Here is a 15221-nt window from a genome sequence, read left to right as displayed (position 1 = left end):
TAGCAGTTACATGAGTGGGGACTCAAGCATATCCTTTAGTCAGGTGTCTTGTTTGTAGAAATTCATCACTTAGGTGATGCTGACATATAAGTACATACTCTCCTAGTGTCCTGGTTTTCCGGGGACAGTCTTGGAAATATGAAAGCCATCTTGGCTTCTGATTTGATCCTGGAATGTTTTTATTTTTCATGCCTGCGCCACTGCTGCCAAGCTCAGGGAAGAGGATGAGCCGGCACTTGTTCTGAGCAGCAGCAGCAGCAGCAGAAGCAAGGGAGCATTCCAGGGCCTCTCCAGGGCCACTGCTGCCAGAATCCTCCCTTGGGCAGCTTGTAGTGACTGCTGGAGAGCCGGTGAGGAGGACAAGAAGCTTCATCCACCAAGGCAGGCAGAGGGCAGAGTTGCCCTGGGCAGGAAGAAAGTGGAGCACAATGAGTCTTGATTTTTTTAAAAAATGCTTTGTGTGTCTGTGTCTAATCTTTCCCCTCTCTAAAATATATTTATTGCTTTGTGTGTGTGTCCCAGGTAATGAAATAAGACTGGGATTAAGGGGTTTCCTCCGTGGAGAGGGCATATGTGCTGTGTCCTATTGATGTGGTGGTCCTCGCCTTTCTTCTGAAGGACATGCTCTGTGGAAGAAGACGGGCAAAAATGGGGTGTCAAGGAGGGTCAGTTGGGGGTGGGGAGTGAAAATGTTCCATCTGAGGAATGCTGGAGGGTATGCAAATAATAAAACTGATAGTTCAAGAGACAAGAAAGGAATATTTCTAATGTTCAAACAGGTAATTATTGTACTCCAGAAAGAGACATGAAAACAAAGCAGATATTTTCATCCAGCTTCCCCCCATTTTTCTCTCTCAGTACTTCTTATAACCCAAAGCAACGCTCTGAGGCTACATTCACACCATTAATTTAAAGTAGTATGATACCACTTTAAACAGATACGTCTTTCCCCAAAGAATTATGGGAGCTGTAATTCATTAAGGGTGCAGAGAGTTGTTAGGGAAACCCAATTCCGCTCCCCAAGCTACAGTTCCCAGAGTGGTTTAACAATCAATCCCTCTTCACAGGGAACAAACTGCAGCTTTGAGAATTTTATTTATTTATTTATTTATTTATTTATTTATTTATTTATTTATTTAACCCATCTGACTGGGTTTCCCTAGCCACTCTGGGTGGTTTCCAACAAAGATTAAAAATGCATTAAAATGTCACACATTAAAAACTTCCCTAAACAGGGCTGCCTTCAGATGTCTTCTAAATGTCAGGTAGTTGTTTATCTCTTTGACATCTGGTGGGAGGGCATTCCACAGGGCGGGCGCCCTCTGCCGGGTTCCCTGTAGCTTTACTTCTCACAGTGAGGGAACTGCCAGAAGGCCCTCGGTGCTGGGTCTCAGTGTCTGGGCTGAACGATGGGGGTGAAGACGCTCCTTCAGGTATACTGGGCCGAGGCCGTTTAGGGCTTTAAAATTCAACACCAACACTTTGAATTGTGCTCGGAAATGTTCTGGGAGCCAATGTATGTCTTCCAGGACAAGTGTTATATGGTCTCGGCAGCCGCCCCCAGTCACCAGTCTAGCTGTCGCATTCTGGATTAGTTGTAGTTTCCGGGTCACCTTCAAAGGTAGCCCCACGTAGAGCACATTGCAGTAGTCCAAGTGAGAGATAACTAGAGCATGCACCACTCTGGTGAGACAGTCCACGGGCAGGTAGGGTCTCAGCCTGCATACCAGGTGGAGCTGGTAGACAGCTGCCCTGGATACAGAATTGACCTGCGCCTCCATGGACAGCTGTGAGTCCAAAATGACTCCCAGGCTGTGCACCTGGTCCTTCAGGGGTACAGTTACCCCTGAAGGACCAGGGATTCCTCCACATCAGCCCGCCCCCGTCCCATAAGAACAGTACTTCTGTCTTGCCAGGACTGAACCTCAATCCATTAGCCGCCATCCATCCTCTAACCACCTCCAGGCACTCACCCAGGACCTTCACTGCCTTCACTGGTTCTGATTTAAAAGAGAGGTAGAGCTGGGTATCATCCGCATATTGATGGACACCCAGTCCAAACCCTCTGATGATCTCTCCCAGCAGCTTCATGTAGATGAAAAGCATGGGGGAGAGGACGGAACCCTGAGACACCCCACAAGTGAGGGTCCAGGGCTCTGAACACTCATCCCCCAACACCACTTTCTGGACACGGCCCAGGAGGAAGGAGTGGAACCACTGTATAATAGTGCTCCCAGCTCCTCTAGACTGTCCAGAAGGATGTTATGGTTGATTGTATCAAAAGCTGCTGAGAGATCCAGCAGAACTAGGAAACAGCTCTCACCTTTGTCCCTAGCCTGCCAGAGATCATCAACCAGTGCGACCAAGGCAGTTTCAGTCCCATTATGAGGCCTGAATCCCGACTGGAAGGGATCCAAATGGTCTGCATCCTCCAGGTGTGCCTGGAGTTGTTCAGCAACCACCCACTCAATCATCTTGCCCAAGAATGGAAGATTTGAGACTGGGCAATAGTTGGCCATAGTGGCCGGGTCTAAATATGTTTTTTAAGAAGTGGTTTAATGACCGCCTCTTTCAGCGGGTCTGGGAACGCTCCCACACAGAGGGAAGCATTCACCACCCCACAGAGCCCATTGCCCAGCCCTTCCCGGCTTGCTTTTATTAGCCAAGCAGCCTGTCCACATCCTCGGGGGGTAACGGATTGAAATTGATTCCATGCAACTCGACCAGACAGGGCTCTAGCACTCTCCCGCCCCGGCTTTGCTCCCAAGGTGGTTGTTTGGGGGGGAACCCATGACTGTTTAAAGTAGCACCATGGTGCTTTAAATATATGGTGTGAATGTGGTTTAAGAGGTACACAATCCTTCCTGATATTGAATTGCCTGATAAGGGACAGAAACCTGTCACCTCAATGTGGCTGTTTCGTGATACCTAGCTTCCATACAAACTCCATGTGAGTGTGCAGAACCAGAGTATTTCTGAGTCATGCAAGAAAGAGTCATCCATAAGCAGCAAGGGGCAGTATCTGGAGCAGGTGCTACTGACATATAATGATCATTTCCAGGTACTTTGCCAGTTCTGGTTTTAGGTTTTGGCTTACTGGAAAACAACAAAATCACTTGACTTATATTATGAGTCATTCTGACATGAGTGTAATTGTGAGGGGCAAGTGAGTTTCTCATCATTCCCTCCAACATTGTGCAAGATATCACACATACATTCCTATCTAGAGGGTTTGCAATCTGATGCAAAAACCAAAGGGCTGGAGATATTCATGAGGGATTAATAAGTGAGTAATGCAGGTACAGTGGGAATAACTCAGGCGGCAGTAGAAGAGCAATTAAGGAGAGGCTAAGTGGCTCAGGAAAGGTTTTGCTGCAGAACTGGGTTCTCCAAAGAGACTAAACAAGAGGCTGAGGGAAGCAGAGTGCTGAAGACAGGAGAGAGAGGACAAAACTGTTCAGATTCAGGAGTTCCAGTCCTGGTTCATCAGCTGGAACTGACATTTGGGTTCCCAAAAAACACAATGTTTCATAAATTGGTCCCCATAGTAATATCTCTTCGCAAGCAGTGCACTAAACCTAGAATAATTGGTGCAGGAGGGTTTATTGCAAATAAATACAGCTGCACAGCACAGCCTACAAATCACTTGAAACAGCTTAATATCTGCAAAGAACATGACTGCCACAATTTTTATTTGCAAGGAACAAGGCCTTCTTGACAGTGGCACCTGCTTTATGAAGTGCTCATGCTCATTCTCAAGAAATCAAAGGGATGAGCTCCTTTACAGTCTTCCTGTAACAAGCCAAAGCTTTCCCGGATTAGCAGGTCTGTGAGGATGATGCTGTTTCCTATGTTGTTCTTGGTGTGATTTATTGTGTTGGCTTGTTTTATTTTAAATGAATAGATTTAGGACTTTTGTTTTCATTACTGTTTTTACTATTGTAAACCTACTTCGGGAGTTTGATGGTGAAAAGATACATAGCATAACAAGCCAAATAACCACCATTAAGAACGTATAAATTTAGCTATCATTATCATCATTTTGCACTCCCTCGGTTTTGCGCCCTGTTCCGGGGAAACCACCAGCACTACCCTAAATCCAGTGCTGGCTTAAGCTAACCAATGGCTTCTTGTCATGAAGACTATATATTACCTTCAGTGTAAGGTGAAATGTGCCTCTGAATACTAGTCAATGTCAAACATAACAGAGGGTGCTATAGCAGTCAGGTTCAGCTTCTTGGCTTCCTACAGGAATCTGATTGGCTACTGATAATAGAATGCTGGACAGGATAGGCCATTGGTCTGAGCCTTTCTCCTATGTTCTTATCTCTCAGGGTTGTTGCAATGATATAATAGGCGAAGAAAGATGAAATATAAATGGAATATTAACCTACTAGGTTTTTCATAGTGATATTCCAAAATTCAGTGCCATGTATATAGGCATTCCTTGTTAAGTTTGGTGGGACTTACTTCCAGGTAAGTGTGTTTAGAATTGCAGCCTGAATGTTGTATCAGCTAAAAACTATCAAGGAAATGTATTTCTGTGTGTGTATGCAGAGGTGCTACTTTGTAGAGATATTTCCCTATAGAAAATGGGCATATAAACTTAACCTTGCATAGCGCATTGCGGAGCAAGGGTGACTCTTGTCTGGGATGAAGCTGGATTCTAACGATATCAGTATTGCATCTTTAATGACATCTCTAGTGGTTTCCTAGATTAAGGAAATCTTTAACTGGGTTTTATTGTGTCGTTTCAGTTTCTCCAAAGATAAGTCATATCTCAAATGATATTGTGGTGAATGAAGGAAGTAACGTCACGCTGGCCTGCTTGGCTACAGGGAAACCAGACCCTTCCATTTCTTGGAGACATATCTCTCCATCAGGTATGCTCAAAATCCACTCAATTTGATTCTCTGTCACAATGTGCATGGGGTTTTGGTGTGTTTGTGTGCGGTTTGGGTTGTTGCAGCTGTTTTAAGTTACATACAAGTCTAATATGAATTTCAAGTGCCAGGTTGTTCAGGAACCTGGAAATTTGCTAGGAAATTTGAAATATGTTACAGAATTTGATTAAAATCACTAATTGGATCATACTGGTGGCTAAAGTTCATGATATAAATGACAGCAGTCAGAGAGTAGCTAGTAGCTTTAAAATGTTATATATGTGTGTTTCTGTGTGTTTTGTTTTGTTTCATTGTTAACAGACAGTTTCTGGCTTTGAGTTCCTGCCAAAATCAGTACCCTGTAGAAAGGTGAAGCTGGTTAATGAGAAAGGGGGGAAACTGAACATTTTCAAGGCTTTCTCCCCATGTTTGAGTGCCTCAGGCAAGAGATCTGAAGTTAGTTTCTAGCTTTTATCTGTTCATGCTCCACCCTACACAGGCATCCAACACACATGGCTATTTAACTATTTAATAGACTCCACCCTGATGTTTTCTTCTCTTGCTTTCCTGTGCAAGGGAGAATGCAGATTCCAGGCAATGGAAGTGGTGCAATACAGACAGCTAGGTTAACAGCCTCAAAGGGAAGCTGCAAGTGGGAATTCCTGCTCAGATGATGGAAACACAATTTTGCCTTCCTGCCAGAAGCAGCATGGTGTGGAATTGCAGCTCCATTGCCAGAACAATGGAGGTGTACTCCCTTGTCGCATAGGAACATGGGAAGCTGCCCTATGCTAATTCAGACCATTGGTCCATCTAGCTCAGTATTGTGTACACTAGGGTTTCCCAAATTTGGGAGTTGTAGTCCAAAAACAGCTGGAGACCCATCATTCCTAGCTAGCAGGACCAGTGGTCAGGAATGATGGGGACTGTAGTCTGAAAACAGTTGGAGACCCAAGTTTGGGAAACTCCTGTCTACACTGTCTGGCAGTAGCTCTCCAAAATTTCAGGCAAGATGCTCCCCATCCCTACCTAGCCATGCCAGAGATCAAGCATTGTATCTTCCGCATGGAAACCAGATCCTCTACCACGGAGCTGCAACCCTTTCCCATGAAACTTGCATGTTATGTGGAATTCAAGGAGGATAGGATGGATATGTGATCTTGGAGATGCACATAAGTGCAGAAGGTACCAAGGCTAATAGAGAAAGAGAGGCCTAGAGTGAGCAGGGGCAGGTGGAGGCTGCTCATCACAATGCTATCTTTGCCATCCCACCATGGGAATTAGGTGACCCTAGAAGGAGAAGGGCCCCCAAGGGAGTGGGTGAGTAGTGATTGTTTCTCCTCCATTCCCACAGTGAGAGTTGGGCAGGGGATAGGCTCAGGCAGAGAGAGGGCTATAGGCTTTACTCAGCCCTGAAACCTACTTTGTGACCTTGGGCCAGTTGTTCTCTATTTCAACCCAACTTACCTCACAGGGAAGGTTTGTGGCAAATTAAAAAGGGGGCTTTATTGAGCCTCTTGGAGGAAAAGTGGACTAGAGAAGTAAATTGGAGATGTTGATGGACCACAGCTTTTCATATCCCTATCTTTGGGTGATGCTGGCTGGGGCTGATGGGAGTTGTAGTCTAGAGAGCCACAGGTTCTGTTCAGTTTCATTTTCATCATTTGCTTCCCTTTCTTCTACATTCCTTTTTCCTCTACATTCTTTTACTCTGTTTTCCTCTTTTCCCTTCCTCCCCCTTAACAACTAATCATCTCAGGGTGGTGACTTCTTAGGCCTGCTTTCCCCTCTCCTCTTTTTGTTCTTGCTGTATAGAGTGCCATGCATGTTGGTGACGCTAGATCAGGGGTAGTCAGTGCTGATGGACTACAACTCCCATCAGCCATGAATGGCATTGGAGAGCATCACATTGGCCATCTCTGTGTCAGATGAGTAGCATTGACAAAATGGCCACCAACTGCAACTTCAAGGAGGAGAGTTTATGTTGGGTTTAAGAGCTTATTCTGGTAGTTAGACAATATTTAGATAGTAAATCAACCTCGTATGGATGTAGGTGCTGGAGCCACATCCTAGCATGCCTAAAAGAAAGGCTAAGCAGCACTTTGCTTTATAGTGGCAGGCTTGAAAGAATTACTAATAGTGACCTTTAAAAGAGCAACAATTAAACCTTTTTAAGTGACCACCAAGGGAGTAGAAAAATCAGTTACTTCATAAAGGTGGTCTTTAACTAAATGTCAAACAAAATTGTGTTGGGAACCTTGGGGAGTCTTCAAAGTGGGAGCCTAGGACGTGAACTCTCCTAAAAGGCGACACGGGGCCTTGAGTTGCATTGTGAAAATGACGTTAGCAGAACCTTGCTGCCACCTTGCAATTTCAGTGCAAAGAGAAATTTGGAATGTCCCCCCACAGCTGAATTTCTGATTAAATCAGCACAGGATTTATTTATATATTGAAATATTTATAAACTGCTCTTTCAGAAGATATATCAAGGCAATAACTTAAGTCTTTTCTTCAATCCTAAACATACCATACTTACTAAAAAGTAAACCCCATTTAATACACTGGGACTTCCTTCTGAGTAAACAGGTGATCCTGCTGATGAATGTGGCCAACTCATTGGATCAAGAGATTAGATATGAATAGCTTACTCCCATGAGATAGCATCCTTTGATGAATGATGTCTTCATAAAAACTTTTGTTTATCTACATTGCATGAGAATTGGGACTACTTAGGTAAATTGAAACTAAAAAAATTACCTTTGGATAACAAAATCAATTAGGATTGGTCAGAAAAGATCCACAAGGAGGAACTCTGGATCCTTCCCTGTTGTGGCCTTTTGCATTCTGAATGATTGGTTGATGCATGAATGTTCTAAAGAAGAAAAAGGTTCTCTAGTAATCAGCCACTGGGAATAATAAGCGGAGATGAATGCAAGTTAAACACTTGTTAATGCCAGATGGTGCTGAACCAATAAAGTCTGGTTCAAATATTTAGGAGTTCCTGGAATGTACAGCTTTAGAATGCATATCTGGATCCTTTTCAGTAAAGATGCCCCTGCATGTTGAGAGCTAGGATAACAGGGAAGTTTTGGGTGAGTGTTCCAATATGCTACCCTCAATCTGCAGCCTGAATAAGTATAATCCCATGAAAACTTGTGGAAACAGTTAAAGCCTAGAAAAAGGGCACAGCAGGCTACTGAGTTTGGTCCCCTGTCCTAGGGCAGGATACCTATTCATTAAGGCATTATAGAGATGTTTTCCCAGTCTCCTAAGAAAAAAAATTCAAGACTCTGTTACTGCAAAAATTAAAATAGGAACAATTGGAAGGGAAAAGAAATCTGATGGGTAGAGAAATGACTGAATATTCTCTCCCCACTATCCACTCTAAACCAACCCAACCAGAACGCACTTGCCTCTGTCATGGATGTTTTAGTTGAGATTCCTGCATTTGGGTCTCTTCCAACTCTATACAGTTCTATGATTCTGCTATGGTCTTCCCTAGACAAGTAACTCAGATAGGGGTCATGGTGTCTCAGTTCTTTGGTAGAGATAATATTTAGTTTCATTTGCACAACTGCAGCCATGCAGATCCATAGAACACTTGAATTACATTTTAATGAATGAACAAAATGAATGAATTGATTACACTTAACTGAATAGTGTTCCATTTGGACATAAGTATTAACTAGAAACAGAATCATTCATTTAAAATAAGGCCTCAGAGAATGCTCCAGTTACGTTTAACCATGTACATTCTAGCACAGAAATGCTGGTGGATCTCACTCCAGAGAGGCATAAGATCCTCATGTTGTGTCAACGAGGTGTGATCATGAGGATGATTTCAAGCTTGACAAAATAAATGGAAGAAGTACACCTGTAAACTATTCTCTGAGACTATGGCAAGGAGACTATTGTTTAAGAAAAGATGCATCTGCAGTATATTTCACGCCTTGTTTGAGGCACTGGCTTCTAAGTACCTACATTACTGTATCAGCGTTACTAGAGAGTTTTTTGGGGTGACTGCTTGGCAATCTGATATGGCTGAAATCCTGGGTCACCCTCTACCACAGAGAAAATTATGCTAGGGTAAAATAATTTATAAGGAGACAGCTCGTAGGCATCCTAAAATAGAGTTTAGAAAAACACACACAGAAGCTGTGCGGGGGGGGGGGGGGAATAGAACCTTCTAGTCTAACTAAATTATCAGATAGGTAATAAAAGAAGCTGGGCTTATAGGGGAAAGAACACAGGGTTTTTGGTTATGCGGCGCACGTTAGATTTTTGCTTTGCTTTTGCTTTTAGTTCACTTGATGAACTAAGGTTCATTGGCACTTCATGTTTCTCCCCAGTTTTCACCTGTAATTCACAGCAGCATCCATATAATTACAAAGACTGTTGCTCTGAAATAGGGTTCATGCCTTGCATTCATAAGGTCTCACAAGTCCATTTGAAGAACTTGAAGCTAGAGGACTGGCAAAATACCTGTGCCTGGAGATATGGAGAGCTGGTATGGTCAGGTTAAGTTGGCATACCTGGGATAATGTACCATTGACCTGAGTCAGTATGAATTAGTGCCATTTTTCTACCTAATATGAGAGTCAATACAGCCTCTCTTTTTGTAGTGTTCCACATTCATAACACCACTTCAGTACAATCCTATCCATGTTCATGCAGAAGTAAGTCCCACAATGTTAAGCATGCCTACAAGGGAGCAGATTAGACACAGACTATGTTCATATTAGCATCATAACATGCAGCAAGGTTATTGCTCTTCGCTGCATTTCAAGTTACAATTTCACATTGCAGAGAGGGGGATGGGCATGTTTACATATTACCTGATGCACATCACATGTTTGGTTTTCCCATGCATGTAACCGCCCCGCTATTCATGAGACTGCACATTGATATGGATTGCTGTTGAAATCATGTGTACTTGGCTTCAAACACCACTGGTGGGAGTGCACAGGAGCCAGATTAAATGACATTGTGTATACGGCCATGGAATCGGCACTTCACAGTGCAAACTATAAAATGCAGTATAATTTGAAGAGAGGAAAAAATAACCACTTTGTATAGTTTCCACTTGGCAGAGGTTGGTACATTGCTTTTTGTTGAGGAAAAACTGTTAGTCTAATATGAATGAAAATAAACTGTAAAGTTATTTTAACTTAGTACATAAATTAGAGCATGAGTTTTAATGGGGCATGTTTAACTTGCAGTCATTATGTAAATTCATTCATTATTATAAATATTCATTATCTGAAGCTATTATGTAAATCCGCCAAATCTACACATTTAGTGTAACACTAGAAGGAACATGGAACAGAAGCTTGTAATCTGAAAATCTTATATTGTTGAAATGTCATCTGAATAAATTGCAGGTATTAGTTATTTTGTTCTGACATTTAAGAGCAAAGTGCAACATCAATAGCTGAAGAATGAAACTGGAATCTTAAAAGAATTTGGGGTTGTCTGAGACATAATTCTGCCTCCTAACACTTGTATGCACAGCATGCTTATTATACTTTCCATTTTTTGAAAGCAAGAGCTAGAAATGTTAAGTCAGAGGAGCTGCATTGCAGCGCTTGCTCTCCAACCTTCTCAAAGCCCTCCAAGGAATGAGCTACTGCAATTTCTCTTCAAACCGGCTTATACATTAGCTTTATTGTGCAGCCATGTTGAAATGGCCTCCAGGTGTGATGGTTTAACTCTATCTCACTGCAACATGTGGAGTTGGTCACTGTTTTGCCCTTCTGATCCTATGTACCATCTCCACATAATCCCCAGTTGCTTCTGGGACTGTATGGTGCTGGCATCAAGATGCTCCAAACAATCAGATCTAAGTATCATGGCGTGGTTTTTTATGCATCAGAGTGGCAAGAATGGTGTTCCAGCATGCAGCATCCTTTCAAGTAGTTGGGTTGTTGTTTTTCCTCTGTGATGAAGGTAATGTAAATAAAGCTCACTCAGTTGCTGAGCCATTCTTGCAGATATGGCGCTTTCCCTGTAACTCACTTTTGAAAGCTTAGCTCCACTAATACAATGAATAAACAAAATTCAGCAGAATGCCTTGGTCAGACTGGCAGAGTAGGGTGTGGGGAGAGTCACAGAATCATGTAGCACCTTAAAGGCTTGCTCTTTATCATGGTATGAGAACTTAATTGCCAATAAGTCTAATTAACCGGTGCATGAAGACTGACTTAGACAAAGGGAAGGAAGGAAGCTAAAGGATATGAATTAATCCTCCAGTTAAAAGCCTTTTCCTGCTTTACAAAGCAGGAAAAGGCCTTTAATTGTGAAATGGGTTAATGGGCCTGGAGAATGATACTTCAGACACAGATAGGTAGCCGTGTTGGTCTGCCATAGTCAAAAAATAATAATAATAATCCTTCCAGTAGCACCTTAAAGACCAACCAAGTCAGTTCTTGGTATGAGCTTTCGTGTGCATGCACACTTCTTCAGATACACCATCTGATACTTTTTGATACTTCAGACCTTTTGCACTCATATTTCACTCCAGCTTTAGCTTTCTGGATGGGTTCTTTTTATGTCTCTTGTCTTTCATTTATTCCCATCTTATCAATTTGGTTGGACTTCCAATGTACCTAAATGAATATAAACTTGCCTCCTTTTCTGTAAAGCATTAAAGAACGAGAGCCCCATATGCATACAGCTAAAAATAGAAGCAGCCCTATGACCCACCAGTGTCCCTGATTATGAGGAAACATCCTGTGGGCATACAGCCTTTTCCTATTAACACCAAATATGTGGTCATGATAGGGGCAATAATAGACAATACATTAATGTACAATAATGTATATTAATCCTGCATGAATGACAGTAAGATCAGAAATGGCACGAGAGAAAAGCAAATATCCCTCCTCTGCAATGTAATTCATCTAATGCGTATTTCACCAAGTGTTCCCTGATGTGTTAGGGGTTTTTGAAATGTTGGCCTTCAATTCTTAATCCCTGATTTCGGCGTCCATTCGGTGTCCTTAGGGGCAGTCCTTTGTGGTCTGTGCAAACAATTGAAGGGTGTTGTTGTCAGATGAGGAAACCTATGGCCTAGAAGATGAGCAGGTTAAATTATTGGAATAATAAACCAGATGTGTATAGCTTGACTAGAGAAGTGGCCCTGCAAGCCAATAAAAAAATTTTTGAGCACTTGTAAAATATTAATTTTAAAGTGATGGACATGTGCGTGTTTGGTAGGAGTTGATGGTGATATCCAAACATAGGCCACAGGCACCATGCTGCTTTAAACAGCCATGACTTCCCCCCAAATAATTCTGGGAGCTGTAGTTTGTTAAATGTGCTCAGAATTGTTAGGAGATCCCTATTCCCATCACAGAGCTACAATTCTCAGAGGGTTTAACAACCAATCCCTCTTGCCAGCCATGTCTGGGAATTGTAATTCTTAGCACCCTTAAAAAACTGCAGCTCTCAGAATTCTTTGGTAGATCTGTTTAAAGTGCTTTAAATGTATGCTGTTAATGCATCCACAGTAATATGACATGGTTCATATGGAACCAAATTGTGCAGCGTAATCACCACTGTTTGTAATGAAAATGATATTCTCAGAAGCACTTTACTCAGGTGACTGTAACACAAAATTTCCTACGCAAACACACAAAAAAGGTGTTTAGCATTTGCCCCCATTCATGTGAAGGAGACTGCAAGATTTCTATTTGATGCTAAATCAGGCTCATCGTTAATTCGATAGCAAGTTCAAGGGGGAGATCAATGCCTATTAGAGAAATTAAGACTCCTCTCTCCAAGAATGAGTAAAAGGTATATCACTGCTGGTACAATCTGAAAATGTTAACTCATGCCTATTGCAGTTCTCAAGGGTTTCTAACCTTACCATGCATTTAAGAATAGTAGACAGAGGTATAGGAAAGGGAAGAAAAGAAGGAGTGATTAGGCATATGTAGTTCACACCTAAATCCTGGGTTCACTTGGTTGCCATGCCTTTAGTCTCACCCAAAGCAGAAGTGAAAGCTGTCCATAGAAAACAATGGAGAAGTGCAGAATTTATCAAGAATCGTGTCAGACTAAGTCATATTGAGAGTTGACCCATTGAAATCAACATAGTTGTTACTCTTTCAGCCTATTGAGTCCTATTATTTCCAATAGCTCTAGCTCTTAAGTATCACTGAGGATGTTAAAATTATTCATATCAAACTGCTTGGGTCTCAACATAAGAACCGAAGAGAAACCTGCTGGATCATCCCAAGGGCCCATCTAGTCCAACATCCTGTTCTCACAGCGGTCAACCAGATGTTTGTGGGAAACCCACAAGCAGTTAAGATCAGCTGACGAGGCCCTTGTTGCCAGCTCTGTCAAGCTGTGGTTTGTGGAGTGGAGGCACAATACCGGGTCTTCTCTGTGGATACCCCTAAGCTGTAGAATGACCTCCTTTATGAAGTGTGTCTGTATCAGACACTGAGAACTAGTAACTTACTGCCCAATTATAGAAGTGGTAAGATCATTTTGACTCAAAATTCTAGGGTTCTGTGCCCTGAAGTACCTCTCCAGTTGGAGATGTTGTTATTTCATCACGGATACAGTGATGTGGTTTGCATGTTACATTAACCATAGTTGAACTATAGCTCAATGTAACTGAGTGTAGTGTATTGAAATCATGGTCACTTTGCTCTTCCTCTACTTCTGCTAGGAGACAGGCAGTGGCCTCACTTGCCACATCACACGAACCCAGTTTTATGGTTTGTTTTACTCCAGACAAATCAGAAGAGGAGGCCAAGGTTTGTGTGGCGGCGGCAGGCACAGAGGAGAAGCAATTTGCCCAGGGATTTTAGCTTCGTGTACCGTCACACTCCTCATTCCCATAAAGCCAGGCCAAGAAACTGAAGTATATTAGTTTGTATGCAGTTTTGTGGTCTCCCTTCAAGGAATCTATGTCACATCCTGCTTCTTCAACATGAAACATGAGATTGAGGATCTTGGTGTGTCAGAAATGTGGTTTGTGGAGTGGAGCCCAGTGCTCCCCACTCCCGAAAAATAGGTGCTGGAACACACTTTTTGACCAAAAAAAGAGAGGTGCCAGTATTGCATACCCTTGAGTACCCCCTAAAGGGGGGTGGGAAGCACTGTTGGAGCCCAATCTGCAAAGCAGTCTTTCAGTTTCTGTGATGTGCCTGTGTGTCTCTATAAGAAGAGATTGCAGCATTTCACTTCCTCTTCCTGCCTGAATCTCTTTGTCCTCTGTGTAGTGTGCTAATAATGCCTGCCACCAATAAAAGCCTTTCTTTTTCTGCAAGGATAGCCTTCCTAAGCGCTGAATGGCAAGTATGTTTGACCCTAAACCCACAGGTGAATGTATGAAAAAGCAGTTTCAGGAACTATTTCACAACATGTAAAAACTTTATGATGTTACCAAGAGGTTCAAGGTTTTGTTTTGTTTTCCTGTCACAAAGCAAGGTGCTGTAACACAACAAATGCAACGCATGTAAAGGAAAAGGAAAAAGCTGGCAATGATTTCTTTGTAAATGGCTAAAATTAAAATACACCAAGCATATCTGAATCGCAGAGGTGTGGAGGACACACGGGCTACAGCTGAAAATAACAAGGGACAGAATAATAACAGTGTGCTGGGGAGCATAATTGCAACACAGCATAAAATTCCCGTAATAACACTCAACATTTGCAGTTCAGTGATATCGCCAGCCTGTGCTTCAGGATTAGCTTTGTTGCTCTTTCATCCTGGAGGAATCCCCTCCCCATTAGCAAATTTTGGTTCTGATTCTCTCTCTCTCTCTCTCTCTCTCTCTCTCTCTCTCTCTGTGTGTGTGTGTGTGTGTGTGTGTACGTGCACGTGCTGTAACTGAACTCTATCCAATACAATCCCTATTATTTCTGGACAGCACTAAAGCTCTGAAGATGTATTACACTAATGTATCATCATAGCACTGTCATTCTGACGATATATTAGTGTAATACATCTTCAGAGCACTCAAATGATGGGGCTGTCTAGGAGTTGATTCAATTCAATTACTGGACAAAAGGCATTGCTAGTCAACTGAATGGAGAAAGAGAGAGAATACTTCCTGTAGAAGCCTTGCTAGAGCGCATTAGTGCAAAAATGTCATTATGAAGGCTGCTATTGTGTGAAGGCTGCTGCCATACTCTGCACAATGATATTGAGCACACACGCCTGTATTCATAAGGAGGAAACACAATTGTACGCTGGTGAGCTGGGTTGCACTAATTCCTACAATCATGGTTTCCAAAAACTACTGCTATGTGGTTTTGGGAAATTGCTATGATCATGTAACTGTGTATGCCATACTTCTCTGCTAATTCCCTCTGCATGAT

At 42.5% G+C, this 15221-nt stretch overlaps 1 protein-coding gene across 2 annotated transcripts in view; it reads left to right on the top strand.

Moving 5' to 3' along the window:
• The window catches only part of NEGR1 (neuronal growth regulator 1), a 451249-nt gene that overhangs the window by 282266 nt on the left and 153762 nt on the right, over positions 1-15221 (top strand). For both annotated transcript variants that reach the window (XM_083743114.1, XM_083743115.1), the window contains exon 3: positions 4758-4883. In XM_083743114.1, coding sequence (XP_083599240.1) covers positions 4758-4883 — 126 coding nt within the window. The remainder of the gene's footprint in view (positions 1-4757; positions 4884-15221) is intronic.

Source organism: Podarcis gaigeae (assembly GCF_964106915.1).
Source record: "Podarcis gaigeae genome assembly, chromosome: 6".
Taxonomy (NCBI): domain Eukaryota; kingdom Metazoa; phylum Chordata; class Lepidosauria; order Squamata; family Lacertidae; genus Podarcis; species Podarcis gaigeae.
Note: the sequence above shows the minus strand (reverse complement) of the source record. Positions and strands in the feature narration are given on the sequence as shown.